Genomic DNA, 15,879 nt, shown 5'->3' on the forward strand with positions numbered 1-15,879 from the left:
CTGCTAGTCCTAAGACTTAGTTTTGTCTTTTATCTATACTAAGACTGTTTATGATATTTGATTACTTTAAGTATGTTTCTATTAGTTTCTATCTAATGCTGCCTATGAACTGTTAGTGTAAAGGGCCAACACCTTTTATTTTGCTACTTTTTAATATAAAAAACATGTCCATGCTTTCTACTTTATACAATGGAAATTAAAAATAAATCAAATCCAATATGAAATTAATTTCAAATCTAATGTGAAATTAAATGTCATAAATAGATATATGCCCATATTATCTATTTTTTTATTATTCATTTTTCTATCTTATATGAAATGTGAAATTAGAAATAAAATCAAAAGTAAATAGTAATTATAAATAAGACATCAATATATATATATAAAATTACACTAACACATTCTATTTAGCATCAAAGCTCGATGGAATACCTCCAAATCCCCCGGTGCAGGTCGAGGAGTTTTTGTGGAAAATCTGTGGGAGGAAAGTACCCGAGGGAAATCAGAGAAAGCCAGTGTAGCAAGGCTAGGAGATGAGGATTTCTGCGTTTCAATACATTGGGACAGCGAATCAGTTAAAGTAAATGTGCCGTCAATTTGGATTCCAGTGAGAATAGCAAGGTATGTGCCCATTTAATATGGGCAAGGATCGAAGCGTTTTGATGATTGGCACGGAAATAGACATAGCAACAATTCCAGGGGGCATTCCTGGCTGCCAATTTCGCTCTGCAGCATTGCGTAAATTATCGCACAATCAAATTCTTATCTACATTGGGACAGAAAACGGAAAAATCATCCTCTTATCATGGGATCCTTGTTCATCTGACAGTGTGCTATTAGCGTGCAGAGCCGTGGGACGTCATGCAGTGAAGGGCATTTATCCTCTCCAGGAATCGAATATAGTGGCAGTGCTTGCAGGTGAATTTGTTTTGTTGATGGATGGCTTCTTGCACGATTCCCTTCGCCCCTTACCCTTTACCAAAGGAGCCTCGGCCATGACCACCAGATTGCTCAGCCCTGGGCAGAAAGAAGGAGAAGGAGAAGGAGAAGGAGATGGACACGGAGAAGAGGGAGAAGGAGAGGTATCAAGGCAGGCCCACGGCTTTCTTCACAAGATTGGAAGGACAAACCGGAAAGTTTCTGCAAACAAATTAGGATTCGGGAGAAAATCACAAACTTCGCAGCTGGCTGTTGCGGCAGGCAGAAGGCTATTTTTATGCGAGGTCGACTCAGAACAGAAGGGCGAGGGGGAAAGGGACATAGTTGTGAGAGAAATTGCGTGCCCTGAAGGTGTTGTGAGCATGGGATGGGTTGACAACTCCATAATTGTGGGGACACAGGATGGGTACGCTCTAATTGCTCTGGGGGAGGAAGAGGAAGAGGGAGATGGCAGGAGCAGGGGCAAGGGTAAGGGCAGGGCCAATCTCAGTCCCATATTTGCCTTGCCAGATGCAGCCCCTCCTCCGCTGCTGAAATGCTTCCATGGTGACAGAGAGCTACTTCTCATTGTGGACAATGTGGGAATTGTTGTCAATGTCTCGGGGCAGCCTACGGCTGGAAGCGTGGTGTTCAAAGTCAGTCCAGATTCCATTGGGCAAACTGGTCCCTATGTGGTGACGGCCAAAAATGGGCAGGTGGAGGTCTACCACAGGAAAACAGGCTTTCGAGTGCAGTCGCTTTCTCTCACAGTTTCAGGCCATTCTGTCATTGCAGATGATATCGACGGAAAATTCGTTGTTGTTGCTACGCAGTCAAAGGTACTCCCATTGTACTCACATTCTGCAAATGATTTACAGGAACCTTCCAAAAAAGTATCAAGCAAGTTTACAGCTTTAGAAGTTTCAAAATGCCACTATGTTAAGCTTGGTAATATTTTCAAATGTTTCGACACTTTTCCTAAAATTTCAAATGATGCAGACAAATTCGATGAATTTGCAAAGAAAAACATATTTTACAACGAAACTAGAGGAAACAAATACCCCCGGTAGAATTTTATCCAGATCTCAAAATTGGCAGGGATATATACGTTCAGCTTCAAATTTAAGTGATGGCAAAAGAATGAACAAAAATCCCGCTCCCTACTAATCTCCGATCATCTTCTTCTATTCAAACCTTTTACAACAGAATCATCTGCAGATAGTACTGTATGTGGTTGAATAAACAAATTTTGCACAGAACTCCAGTATCTGTTATGTCGGACGATTTAAATTTGCAAGTGACATTGTGAGGGCATAAACTTGGAACGTATATGTACTTGGTTGCATCATGACCCATGCACACAATGTGGAGATGCAAATTACTTCTCAAGCGTTTTCTGTAAACGCATTCTTCTCTTCTGCAGTGGGGAAATTTGTGATTAATGAAGATGGTCTACAAAATCCTCAAACAACGGCAGCATTGAAGTATATAACGGATAATTAAATGCCAGATCAAATTAGAAACTAACATTGCAATAATAAAGCCTGTCTTTAGATGGATGAGGCTACTGCTTGGCTTCTTGACAATGCAACAGTTCTCTAATCAGTTACCCTAGACATTTTCCTGCTTAGAAGCTGTATATGTGCGTTCCCTACAACTAAGATTATGAAGACATAAATGACAAAATTGCTATAAAAAAAGCCGACAAAAACTGGATCTAGTGGTGCTGCACCAAGACCATTGCCAAAGATCCAATAGAAAGGGGATTTATAATTTAGAACTGTACAGGTGCACTGACTGCCATGACTGTTGATTCCTAAATTTTATTGCTAGCATGATGATATATCCCAGAAAAGAAAATGATATTAAACTAGGAGTTCGCGCTGATTAATAGTCATGCAGTCTGATAATATAAAGGGAAAATGCTAATAATCATCATTTTTATTAACACGCTTTTTCCTCATTATTATAAATCTTTTGTTTTCTTTCCTTTTTTCCTGTTCTATTTGATCATCTTTGCACGGATTAGAGCTAAAAAGTAAAACAAATTGTGCACCTCTTGATTCTTCCAAATCCTTCTGCAAGCACTCCATATTTTATTACTTATGCTCCTCCAAATCATTCTTTCTCTGCGTATTATTTCTCAAGATTGGCCCTGGACAGCAACAAAACAATAAGTACAAACAGCCAATTAGAAGATGCCATTCCAAAGTCCAGAGGAGAAAAAGAAGCTGCACTCAAGTTTGCTCACTGGCTGTTTTCCATTTTCTTATTGGTGCTCGATCCAGCTGCTGTAAGAAAACCATGACATCCATCCTAGATCCTTTTTTTTGTAACAGCTCGACAGAGCACAGATTTTGATAAAATTTGCGCAGTACAAAGATATAAGCTTCTACGGAGGGTAGAAGTGTGTGTGATTTGTCAATCTCTATTGCAGTCTGAAATATACCAGCTTGCAATTCTTGACAGTAAATGAATTTAAACTAGTAATCTCCAAATCAGAAAAGAAAATCATGCAAACTAAGATTCAAACTTTCAGATCAACATTAGCCAAACAACTCAGAATCAATGAGCGGCTTCAGGATATCATATCAGATGGTATTTGGCTCCATTAAATTTACCAGCTCGATCTCATACAACTTTATACACATTTGGATAATATTCAGGTATTCTTTGGCAATCAGAGACAAACTGAATACTTACAATAATCAGTCTATTTGTCAGCATACATACAGATAAGTCTGAATTCGAGCTGGTGTAAATGCTGTCTTAGATGTCTAGGCACCCTCCATAAGATTTGCAGGAGCAGAGTTGATTGTTTCTAATTCCTTCCACACAGTGCCCCCGACCTGTAGCTATGTTATCAATGACTTAGTTTAGGTGCTTGCGTTTAGAGGTGCAAGCACAGGTCAATATAGTGCTGTTCACTTTCATACCCCAAATGATTGCTGACCAAACTCCAGGATCCGTAATGAAAAGCTATGCAAATCTTTCTCCAGCTGACGCAGGATCTGCTACTCCTAATGGCTCCCTGTAGATTCCGTATGATTCTAATCCAGGTATAGAAATGTGATTCAGGTAGAGACTGGATTGACTAATACAAGGATAATTAACTGTGCAATGATTAAACAGTGAAATGCTAATAGTAATACTGGCAGGGCTACATCCTACCAGGTATAGGTACTCAGGTTTGCGTCTGAGCACACTGGGCATTCATTTATTGCAAATACTGCGATGCCCTCCTTTAAACAATTGACCTGTATAAATACACATGTCTCCTCAAGTCAGCCCAGGCACAAGGAAACCGGCCCACACATTTTCTGAGCCTGGTTGGCCAAAACAGTTAGAAAATGATTTAATGAAAGTTGGTCTCTTTAACAAATTATTTAATAATTTCATTTATTAATAATTTTTTTTTCGATCCATAAATTACAACCTAAGTTGTGAGGATGGAGATCACAAGGGGGACCTCCTCCCCATTCAACATATTCAACTTAGAAGCCACGTAAGCCACTTAATCTACTCAAGTCAACATAGAAGCCAAATAGATGTCACTTTGGGGAGTTCGAACATAGATCTCCAACATGAGAACCTTATGGAAAAGCACAGCCCCATTGACATTAATAATTTTATTTATTATTTATTTACTAATTTATTTAAAATATTGATGTTGGTTGACCCAGCCATAAATTGGGGACATTACAGTCCTCCTGTTCTGGAGATTACTTGTCCTCAAGCAATCTGCACATGCATACCAAAACTAAATGCCAGCATCCCATATTGACCTTAGGATCATTGCTCTGCCACTCCGCTGTGTTACTCTGAGATAAATATCTCTCATCCAAATCCCATCAATGACCTTATCAATCTTGGAACAAAGGAGTGTGAATGTTTCTTGGCCCACCTCCATGTAATTGGAGTGCATAATCATGGGACTTTCTAGATAAACCTGGAGTTCTTCTTCATGGCACTCAATCTTAAACAAATCAATCATCACAACATCACATCTAATATGTTGCATCGTATTGTATGGTTCAATATTTTTATACATTGTGAATCATCATTACATGATGCAATTATGACCATACCTAAAGTTAGGGTTGATGATTCCCGGACATTACTATCTTTTGTTATTGAGGAGTCATGTTTGACAACTTGAAACTATGATCTTTCTTTCTCTTCCACTCTCATCATTTCTTTCTTGACCTCCTCTTGTGCTTCTGTATTCTTCACCGTTTCTAGTTCTTCCTTTGCTGCTTTTGAACATTTCTTCTTTTCTCATTTGTCTTATGTAGTCATAAAGTCCCCTTTTGCTTGGATTTATCCAATCTAGATATCTCAATAATCATTGAAAGGAAATACAACTTTGATTTGATCAGACATTCCTAAATATTCATCAAAGCTTTTGGTGGCTCCAAATGTGTACCTCTCCTGATACAATTGGTCCATTTCAAAATTCTCGTTGCAGGGCTGCTCCTCACATCTTCTTCTTCTTTCTCCCTTCATTTGAAACTCAAAATATTCGACAAAGGTCATAACTTGTCAGATGGCTGGGCCTAAGTTCATGTATTTGGTGCGACACCTTGCCACTTGTCTAATGACATTAGATCCATAGCTTCGTATTTTCATGAAGCTGCGTCACCAAATTTCTCAAAGGCTGGCAGGAAGGTGGCTCTGATACCAACCAAGACAACCTCTGTGCCAAATGCCCGGACTGATGGTGAATCACTAGCGTTAAGAGTGCCAGCATAGGTCAGCCCCTTTGTGGACATGTGACTGCCCGATTGTGTGTGCGTCCCAGCCCGGAGTACACACTCAGCGAGAATCTGCTCCACTACAGCATTTTGGCTGGGACATCAGAACCCACCATGCTCCACAGGGCTCGACCTTGAAGCCTTGGCTTTGATACTACTGAAATATACCAGCGTGCAATTCTTGACAGTAAATGTATTTAAAGTTGTAATCTTCAAATTAGAAAAGAAAATCATGCAAACTCAGATTCAAACTTCCAGATCAACATTAGCCCTTAAATTCACTCAAGAAGCATGAGATGTAATATGGCCGACCTTAATGAATTTCAATATAAAACGTGTGAAGAACAATAAGGCCAACCTAAGAGAAATAAAACATGAAAGAAATGGTGATTGCATGATGGCATGCATAAGTATAAGGTGAAAACTCTTCATTTCTTCCTCCATCAAGTGCAACTTCAACAAAATAAGGAGCAGATTAAGAAGTGTGAAATCACAAGAAGAGGAGCAGATCGTACGTGCAGGTTATAGAAGATTGGAGTGAATTAACATCAGCAGATTTGAGGCGAGTTCTGATAAAAAAATGAATCAGGTCCAAGACTTAAGAAGGTGAATTTCTTGAAATTAGGAGCAGACCTCATCAAAGGTAGAGGCTAGTGACCAAGGAGCAGAATCAGACCTGAAAAGTGAATAAGAGACAAGATTGCAAACATTGATCATCTGCATTTGGGTATTTTTAGGTCTGAAAAGGGCAAATTCCTGATTTCTGAGTGCAAATTCCAGATCAAATTGGAGCAAAATTCAAATCAGAATTACAGGCAAACTCCAAGATCAAAATCAGAAGTGAATCATTGTCAAAAGTTAATAAACAGTCCTTTTAAACACCCTGAAAGTGGCTTGGATGGAAAGCAGGCAATATCAAAATTTCTTCGAAACACCCTCATCTGCGAGAAAAGTCTGGTGCATACAACTGTGAAAGTGACCCGAAATGCATATTCGGGGTGGGGGTGGGGAAGAGCATGCTCCTCTCAGTGCAACGGAATTGCTGGCCCTCTCGATCCTGTTTCGACACCCCCCTTAGAATAGTAGGGTGGCTGGTAGGCCGTGAGGTTGGATTGGCACAGCAGATAGCATGTTCTTTGCTTCAAAGGTGTTTGTGAAGTACGGACCTCTCCAGGTCTGACCCACAAACAATGCCCTGGAAGGCCTAGCGTATCCGAATCTTCCATGTGTAGATACAGCTCCAGAGAGAGTTGTTGCACAAGTACCATATTTAGATCAAGTCTCAAGGCAGGCGAATGGTAGAAGGGAATTATGTTGTTTGCATGCAAAATCAGACCTGGAGCCCTGCATTTACAGACCTGGAAGCATTCTCTTCCAAGTGAAAATCATCATTTCCAGAATTGCTGAATTAGCTACAATGTTTTGATAATGATTAGCATGCTTATTCTTTTGTAGCTCTCTAATGTGATTTAATGATGCAAGGGCTTGAAACTTTCATTTTGTTATGATCTTGCATTTTACTAAGGGTTTCATTTGCTATCCAAGGTATTTCTTTCTTTTTCAGGTATGAGGGTGAATGAAGGACTCAACCATTGAGAGGGACATCGCGACTTCAAGCATAGCAACAACAATGTGAAGACTCAACAATGCAAAGGAGGGTAGCCACGAGATGTTGAAGGAGTTCAAGATAAAAGATTTACAAGCTCCAAGTCGTGCAAGGATGGAATTGAAATGTGAGTGCAAAGGTGATACATGAGAGAGTCAAGCTTCAAGTGGTGCAAGGATGATGATGGAGATCCAGTCATGTAAAGAGGATGTCATGAATTGCTTTGCAACAAGAAGAATCAACAATGCAAAAGGCTTCAACAATGCAAGAGATGTCTTCACAACATGAGGGGGAAGCACTTCAAGGCCTAGGATGAGGACTAAACACATCAAAGAGGACTTTCAAGATGAGAAGGATCTCGCAACCTTAGCATGCAATTCCAACATGAAAGATTCATCAATAGCACAAAAACAAGATTAGACATATACAAGGTGAATGCAAAAGGATTAGGGTCCAAGTCAACAACTACATGCACAGGATCAACATCATGAAGAAAGAAGACTGTTAGTTTTAGCAATCAGATTAGCAGTATAGAACAGAAAATCAGAATGCAAAGTAAATCATACGCATAACACACATGTACCCTGGGAAAACCGCCCTCTTGGAGGAAAAACCCAGCAACCAAAGATCTCAGATCTGATTAGAATAAACACAGTAGCAGATTACAAACATTAACCCCTTTAGGGCACACAGCAACAAGAGCGAACTTATCTGAAGATGAAGGATTGAATGTGTATGCAGATCACAGTTACTGTCAGCCGAATTGAGACTGAATTTGGCAGACCTAAGGTGCTTCGCCCAGTCTGAATCAAGTTCGGCAGCCCAGCAATGTCTTTGCTGATGATGAATTGGTGTTCGCTTGGCCTTGAGTGGGTTCGCTCAGCATGAACAGAAATTCGGCAGAGTTTAGGTAGGTTCGGATGTGCAGAATTAGATTCACTAAGCCTTAGAACAGGTTTGCTCCTCCTTGCACAGATTCACTGTCATAGATAAATGCCCTAGTGGAGATATATGTTGCTGAAGATGCCCGCTGCTGATCGGAGATGGTTCACATGAGATAGATTCGCTTGTGTCGATAATTTCTCTGAGATCCTCAAGTCTCCTTTCATATATAGGAGATCATACACACAATAACCCTTGGTCGGCCTTGAGCATTTTGGTGCCAAGATACAATATAATTTAAATGCATTTACAAGTTACGTGATTAGGTCTTGACCTATCATGTCATCACAAGTTACATATATCTTAAATACAAGCTACATGTAATAAAAGTTACACCCATCGCCCAAATAGGGCCTGACCCAAATAGGGTTTACATAATAAAGTAAAATATTAAAATGCTAAGGCCGACAGGCCACTTAGCATTTTGTGTACTAGGTCGGCCCTAGAAGGGATCCGACCTAGCTACACATCAACAAAGACAACATACTCAAGAAAGAGACAATAAAGAACATTACAATTATGAAAGAAATTCTGCAACAATCTTGAATTTCCTCTAGAAATCTAAGATCAAGCTTAGAACAACAAGGAATCATTCCAAGTCAAGGACATCATGCACAAGCAACCAATGCGGATGGAGGATACAACTACAACCACACATGAAGATTGAGCATTGACATCATGGAGGCAAGAAGGATGAAGGTGGAATGCAAGTGCAAATGACGAAATTAGTGAATGCATCTCTTGTGTAGATATTTTCGGAAGAGTTAATTAAAGCTAGAAGATAATGCAATGAACCATCACAATCTTCAAAGGGCTAGGAATGTTGAGAATCAAGAGATATTGTAAAAAACAACAAAAGACTTCTTTGTGATGAACTACATGTCTAGTAAGTAGTAGAGGTGGCAACAACTCACCTTCATCCACCAATCCGGTCATTCCAAGTCAAAGTGTCCAAATTCATTGAACTTGACTCATCAACCAACTATACATGTGAAGGCACAAACTTTAATATACCTAACCTTATTTCCTGTTGGTCTTTCACCTAGAGACGTGTAATCAAAGCAATGTAATGATCTTATTGGTCAAGAGGGAGTTAATTGTAACCAACCATAATTAGGGTTTCATTGCATAATCTTGGCCATTGATTTGAGAATCAATCTGGGCCATTCATTTGTAATGGAAGAGCTATAAAAGAGCTTGCTCTCCTCATTTGTAAGGTTAATAGTTAATAGACAATAAATAGTTAGTAAATAGTTGATAGTTAGAAATAGAGCAGGAGGAAAGAAGAAATTGTTGCCAAGACTATGTCAACATCAATACATAAGTTTCATTTAAGTTTTGGTGGTTCTTTGTGTTGTGCTCTACATTTTGCATGGTTTCTTGTTACTTCTCAGTTAATTCAAGTTCATTGATCTTAATGGAGCAATGTGATGATATGTGATGAATTCCTTAGTTCATACTTTTTGTAGCTTTCTAATTGTAAGCTACAATGCAAAATTAGCCTGAACCTCATTGTTGCTAAGTTCGATTGTGAATGTTTCATCTAGATTGCGCCACGCCGCCAACATTGGGTATTTGAATGAATAATTCGTATCATGAAAATCTTTCATTTCCTTGGGAGATTGCACCAGCATTGTGTAGTTGTTGTTATCATGGCAAAGCAAAGCTTGGTTTGAAGGAGGTTGTCTATCAAAGCATTATTCATTGTCATCATTGTCCTTAGGTGTTAGAATAGATTCCCAAACCCTTTCCTTTTTGCTTTTATTTGAATTTGAGTTAATGTAGGAGAAGAGCATCATTGAATTGCTACATTAGATGATCAAGTTCTAGCTACTATTTATAAGGGTAAGTTCCTTTGTGATACTAGCATATCACATCATTTCAATTGAGTATATCCATTTGCAAAGTCAAGACCTGACAAAAGAAACCTTGGAGTCACCTCGTTTGATCACACAATCTAGCATTTGAGGAGTCTTTGTTCAAGAGAGGATAAGATATTTAGTATTTTATTTTGAGTTTGAGGTGTCATAGAAAATACATCAATAGGATCGAGTTATACTTGAGAAGATTTTGACAAATATGCAATTTTCATACTTTTGGAAACGTGGATATTCACTTACCTAGAGTTCTGGAAAACTAACAATTATAATTCTTAGATCCCTATAACTTACCTTTTTCATACATGTGGAAATGTAGATATTTTATCACCTAGAGTTCTTGAAAACTAGCAATAGTAATTCTTAGATCTCTACAACTTACCTCACACAAAAGCTTTGACCTTTGTTGATGCAAGTATTCAATATTAGCCAAAATGAGTAAAGATATCCATTGTACCCATTAATTGTAAGTTATTTAGCTGGCCCCAAAATTGGATTAATCCGTGAGAAACCCTTCTAGTTAAATTATGATATAAATTGTAGTAAGGTTTAGCGATCCTTATATTTTAATCACTTGGAATTATAGCTCATATCACTTAGAAGTTAGAACTCATATGGTATCCCACACTTATTAAATGCATGTGTTCAACAGACAACTTGAGGAAAACACACCAGCCTTTGGCAAGTTGGTCTTGACAACTGGGGATTATAGTTTATACCAAAGTCACCTTGTCCAATAAAAGCCCCATAGAATTACTTCTGCAAGTCCTTATGTGATGGCATGCCTTACCATTGATTATATCAAGAGAAGATTCAATCTTTGTGATCTCCATTCTCTTCTGGAAATCGAAGGGTTTTTTGTCATTGTTTTGGCACTAGGGAGGCACTCTATTGCTGCTTAAATGCAAATCCTGGGATGGTTAAAAGAAAATGGTTCATGACCTTGTTCTTTCATTAAATTATGAAATCGATTGTCTTGGGCTTTAAGCTTGATGAGGGCACAAGTACAACTATTGCCTTGAGATTTTTGGCAAAAATCATGCTGCCTGATCCTCATACAACATGGACCTGACAAATAATTCAGATTATTGTCAAAAACATAGTTTTAAAGAGCCTTGCCCATGACAAAAGTAAATGTTTCACCATGAGAGAGGCCATAAATAAATTCTACAAAGAGGTTTCTTCAGAGAATAAAATTAAGTTTTTTTATCCCGAGTTTATCATAAATAAGCTTCAAATGTTGGAGAGCAATCATGTTCAATTTGCTCAAGCTCTAGGCAATATTGCCTTGACTACCCCTTCATTGGGAGCTTATGTAGAAGAGCTTTGGAGTTTTCCAGTTCATAGCATTTCCCCAAAGCCCTTTTGTATTGGTTATTTTTCTATTGTTTTGGGGGCAGAATTATATTTAGAGATCATGTGTTATCATCATATTCTACATGTATTATAATTATATTGTTGAGCCATCCAATATTACATTTTGGATTGTAACAACCACCGTTATTATTTGGGAACAATCTCCCAACAACCTACAACTTATGTGAAACAACTTACAACAGTGTGCTAATGATAGCATAGTAATAAGTTATAACAAATATATAACTAACTTATACCCCATAATGCTAACATTAATTAATAATATATATTAATCTAACTTATTGACTAAACTAGATACAATTCCAAGTTTATCGCTGTACTTGACAAATTTATCTTTACCAAATGGTTAGTCATTATGTCTACAATTTGCTCCTCTAGAGGGCAATAATAAAAACAAATGTCTTTATTATTAAACAACTGGTGAATGTAATGTTGATGAACTTCAGTATGCTTGGTTCTAGCATGATAGATTGGATTCTTCACCAACTTAAGAACTGTTTTGTTGTTGGAGAAAAGTGTGTCAGTGTGGTTTGATCCAATTGAATATCTACCAATAGCCTTCATAATTATATTATCTTAGAACTTGTACCTTTTGCTGCTTTATATTCAATTTCGATGGGTAACTGCATTTTGTAGCTTGCTTTACTGATAAATTACTTCTGAATCAAGAGTGAACATTGAAAACATAACCTGTTGTAAACTTTCTTGTATCAACTGATCCAGCCCAATTAGAATCAATATATTTGGTGAGCATCAAGTCAATGGATTGCTGAAATAGAATGCCAAAGGCAAGGGACCTTTTGACATATTAAAGGATTCATTTTGCAACTTGCCAATGTTCCATGAAACAAGAAAGACAACTGACTGCAAAATGTAGATTTGGTCTAATAGTAGTAAGATAAATCAAACTACTGATCAATTGTACATACCATAGCAGCAAAAATCATTTAGTTAAAAAATTGCAAACCAAAAGTCAAAGATTTTATTTTTGGAAAAATCAGATTTGAAAAAAATTTGTAGAAAAAGAGACAAAAACTACTTTTTAAAAAATTTTTATGGGCATTTCCATAGCATAGAAATATAGAAAGCAAATAAATTAGAGAGTTTAAGCCATGACTTGTAGAAACTATAATTTTGTTGGTTATATTGATTGCATTGCATTGCACAAAACATACTTTATAGTGCATAAATAAGAACTAGATGGTGCCAGTTGACAAAATGTCAATCATAATATACTTTGTAACTTTTTACAAAGTCAACAAATCAACTAAGTACAACATTCCAAAAAATCAAACTGTAGCCAATGACTCTTGCTACTACAAATAGAGCTATGCTAGAGGGCAGTAGGTCTTAATGATAAAGCTCCTAGGTAAGAGCCTCTCCTAAGTCGTTCAATATCATGAGGATCCAAGTTTAATTTTTGTGCCCTAGATTAGTAATCAGATTTATGTCCTTTAATTATGCCCTAGTTTGTAATCAGATTTGTAACATTTAAGTAAATCATAATTCAGTAAACTCAGAAACGGAGGAAGTAAACAAGAGACAAACACAAATACCTTGGGAAAACCTCCAAGGAGGAAAAACCCAGCATTAAAGACCCACAGGTCAGATCATATAACAATACTTAGCTTCCTTGACAGATCTGAATCCTTCTTGTATGACAGATCTGCACTTCTAAGCTCTTCAAGTCTGCACCAAAGATTGCCTTTGTCCTTTAGAACAAGTTCGCATAAGTCTAGACAATTTCGCACCTTCCTAGTGTAAATTCGCACTTTTCATGTAGAGCTGATTCGCTTAATGCTTGATGATATTGTCTTTGCAAAGTATCTTTATTTATATATGTCTTAACCTTTATTGATGCAAGTCGGCCTCCTTCCTTTTTGGCGCCAATATTGTTATTGTGGTGTGGGGTTTTAGGATGGCGTGCAAGCATAGGGCTGGGCTTAATCTTGGGGGCACGTTACCCTTTAGGATAGGGCCCAATCCTAAATGGGTTCGGATGTTGCCTTAAGGCAATCCGAACCCATATATTAACCTAGATACAAACAACACTCCCTCTTAACTAGGGAAGAAGAGAATACATAATCTGAACCTTTAGAGTTCCATCTAGCACACAAGCGTAGAATGGATCTAGCACACAAGCATAGAATTACATCTTCCACCTAGCACACAAGCATAGGATGGTTCTCGCACACAAGCATAGAAAGTGTAATACACAAGTGGGTCTTTACATAATTACAATTATCCATCTAGCACACAAGCATAGATTGGACACAATTCATTCTTGCACACAAGCAAATAATGATTCAAAGTACTGCAGATAGAGTCACTGAGATTGGAGCTCCCTCTCAATTAGGGTTCCGTTTTCCAGAACACCAAGTCTGTCTCTGAAGTATTCGAACTTCACTCTGGATAAAGGTTTGGTAAGGATGTCCGCAATCTGTTCATCCGAGCTAATGTACTTTAGATGAATGGCACCTCTTTGCACCATGTCCCGAATGAAATGATAGTGTGTTTCCACATGTTTGGACCAGTCATGGAATACGAGATTTATTGACATCTTTATACAACTTTGATTATCACAATGAATGGTGGTAGGACAACTAGCTTGACCAAATAATCCAACAAGGAGCTTGTGAAGTCACACTGCTTCTCTGGATGCAACAGATGCGGCAATGTACTCAGCTTCTGTAGTGCTTAATGCTATCGAAGATTGCTTTCTACATGCCCAAGAGATCACTGCAGAGCCCAAGTTGAAGCAGATACCTGAAGTACTTTTCCTGTCCTTGACACTTCCTGCCCAATCTGAATCTGAGTAGCCTTCCAAGAGGATTGAGGTATTAAGTGAATACTTCAGCCCATAACCAATAGTGCCACACAGGTATCTTAGAACGTGCTTGGCAGCAATCGGGTGAACAAGTTTAGGTAAGCTCATGAACTGACTGAGGGCATTCACAGCATAACAGATATCTGGCCTAGTATTGACTAGGTACATCAAGGAACCAATCAACTGCCTGTACTCAGATGGATCTGCAAAATCAGAGTTAGCTGCAGAAACACTTTAACTTCTTTAAGTTAGATTCCATAGGAGTATGCATAGGTTTACAATCCATCATTCTAAATCTTTTCAAAATATCAATAGTATATTTTCCTTTACTTAGAAAAATTTCATTGGATTCTTGCCATACTTCTAACCCTAGGAAGTAATGCATTAGACCTAAATCCTTCATTTCAAATTCTGAAGCTAATTCCTTCTTACATCTTATGAGTAATTTATTTTCACCAGTGAGAAATAAATCATCCACATACAAAACTAAAATAAGCATCTCATCATTATAAACTTTCAAGTAAATGTTAGCATCAACATCATTCTTGCAAAATCCTAAGTTTAGTAAGTACTTATCAATTCTTTCATACCAAGCACGAGGAGCCTGTTTGAGCCCATATAAAGCTTTCTTCATTCTGCAAACATGAGAATCTCTTTTATGGATTACATAACCTTCTGGTTGCTCAATATAGACTTCCTCCTCAATAACACCATTGAGGAAGGCTGTCTTAACGTCCATTTGATGCAGCTCCCAACCTTTGGCTGCAGCAATAGCTATTATAGATTAATAGAAGTATATCTAGCAACAGGGGCAAAAGTTTCTTCATAATCTATTCCTTCCCTTTGAGAAAAACCATGAGCTACAAACCTAGCTTTATATTTTTCAATACTACCATCAGCATTATGTTTAATTTTAAACAACCATTTAGAGGAAACAACAGACTTACCTTTGGGTCTGGGTACAATGTCCCAAACATTATTCTTGATGATAGACCCATACTCTTCATCCATGGCTAATTTCCAAGCATGATGGGACATAGCTTCTTCGACATTGTGAGGTTCAGATTCAATGATATTACACATCACAAAAATGTAGTTGGCGTGATTTTGGGATAATCTTCACTTTGTCCGACAACTTCATTTAAATTGACTTCCCTTTCCTTTGGATCATTCTGACAATCTCTGGCATAGTGACCATACTTATCACATCTGAAGCAACGAATGTGAGAGGAATCTCTTGACTTCTTCCTTGGATCATAGGAGGAGGATCTAAAATCTTTGCTTCTCTTTTCTTTCTTCCAATGTCCACCTTTCCTAGATTTAGCCAAGAGAACATGATTATCTTTGTGAGAGTTCTTGAGTTTTCCTCTTACCTCAATTCGAGATTCCTCTTCGATGCAATCAGATTGAAGACTCTCAAAGTTGGGACGATCAGCTCTTCCACCAATGCTACGAATGAATGGTTCCCATTCATCAAGTAGACCATTTAATGCAATCATAACAAGATCTTTATCCGAGATTTGGCAATCAAGAGTACTTAGCTTGTCCTTTAGTTCATTGATCTTCATGAAGTAGGCT

At 38.0% G+C, this 15,879-nt stretch overlaps 1 protein-coding gene across 4 annotated transcripts in view; it reads left to right on the forward strand.

The window, feature by feature from the left end:
• Positions 1-420: 420 nt before the first annotated feature.
• Positions 421-15,879, forward strand: part of LOC131040172 (vacuolar sorting protein 3) — a 132,072-nt gene continuing 116,613 nt past the window's right edge. For all 4 annotated transcript variants that reach the window (XR_009104793.2, XR_009104794.2, XM_057973024.2 and 1 more), the window contains exon 1: positions 421-1,757. Coding sequence is in view for 2 of the 4 variants with exons in the window: in XM_057973024.2 (XP_057829007.2) it covers positions 624-1,757 (1,134 nt within the window). In the remaining 2 variants the exon portion in view is untranslated. The remainder of the gene's footprint in view (positions 1,758-15,879) is intronic.

The sequence above is a fragment of the Cryptomeria japonica genome, chromosome 11 (assembly GCF_030272615.1).
Source record: "Cryptomeria japonica chromosome 11, Sugi_1.0, whole genome shotgun sequence".
Classification (NCBI taxonomy): Eukaryota; Viridiplantae; Streptophyta; class Pinopsida; order Cupressales; family Cupressaceae; genus Cryptomeria; species Cryptomeria japonica.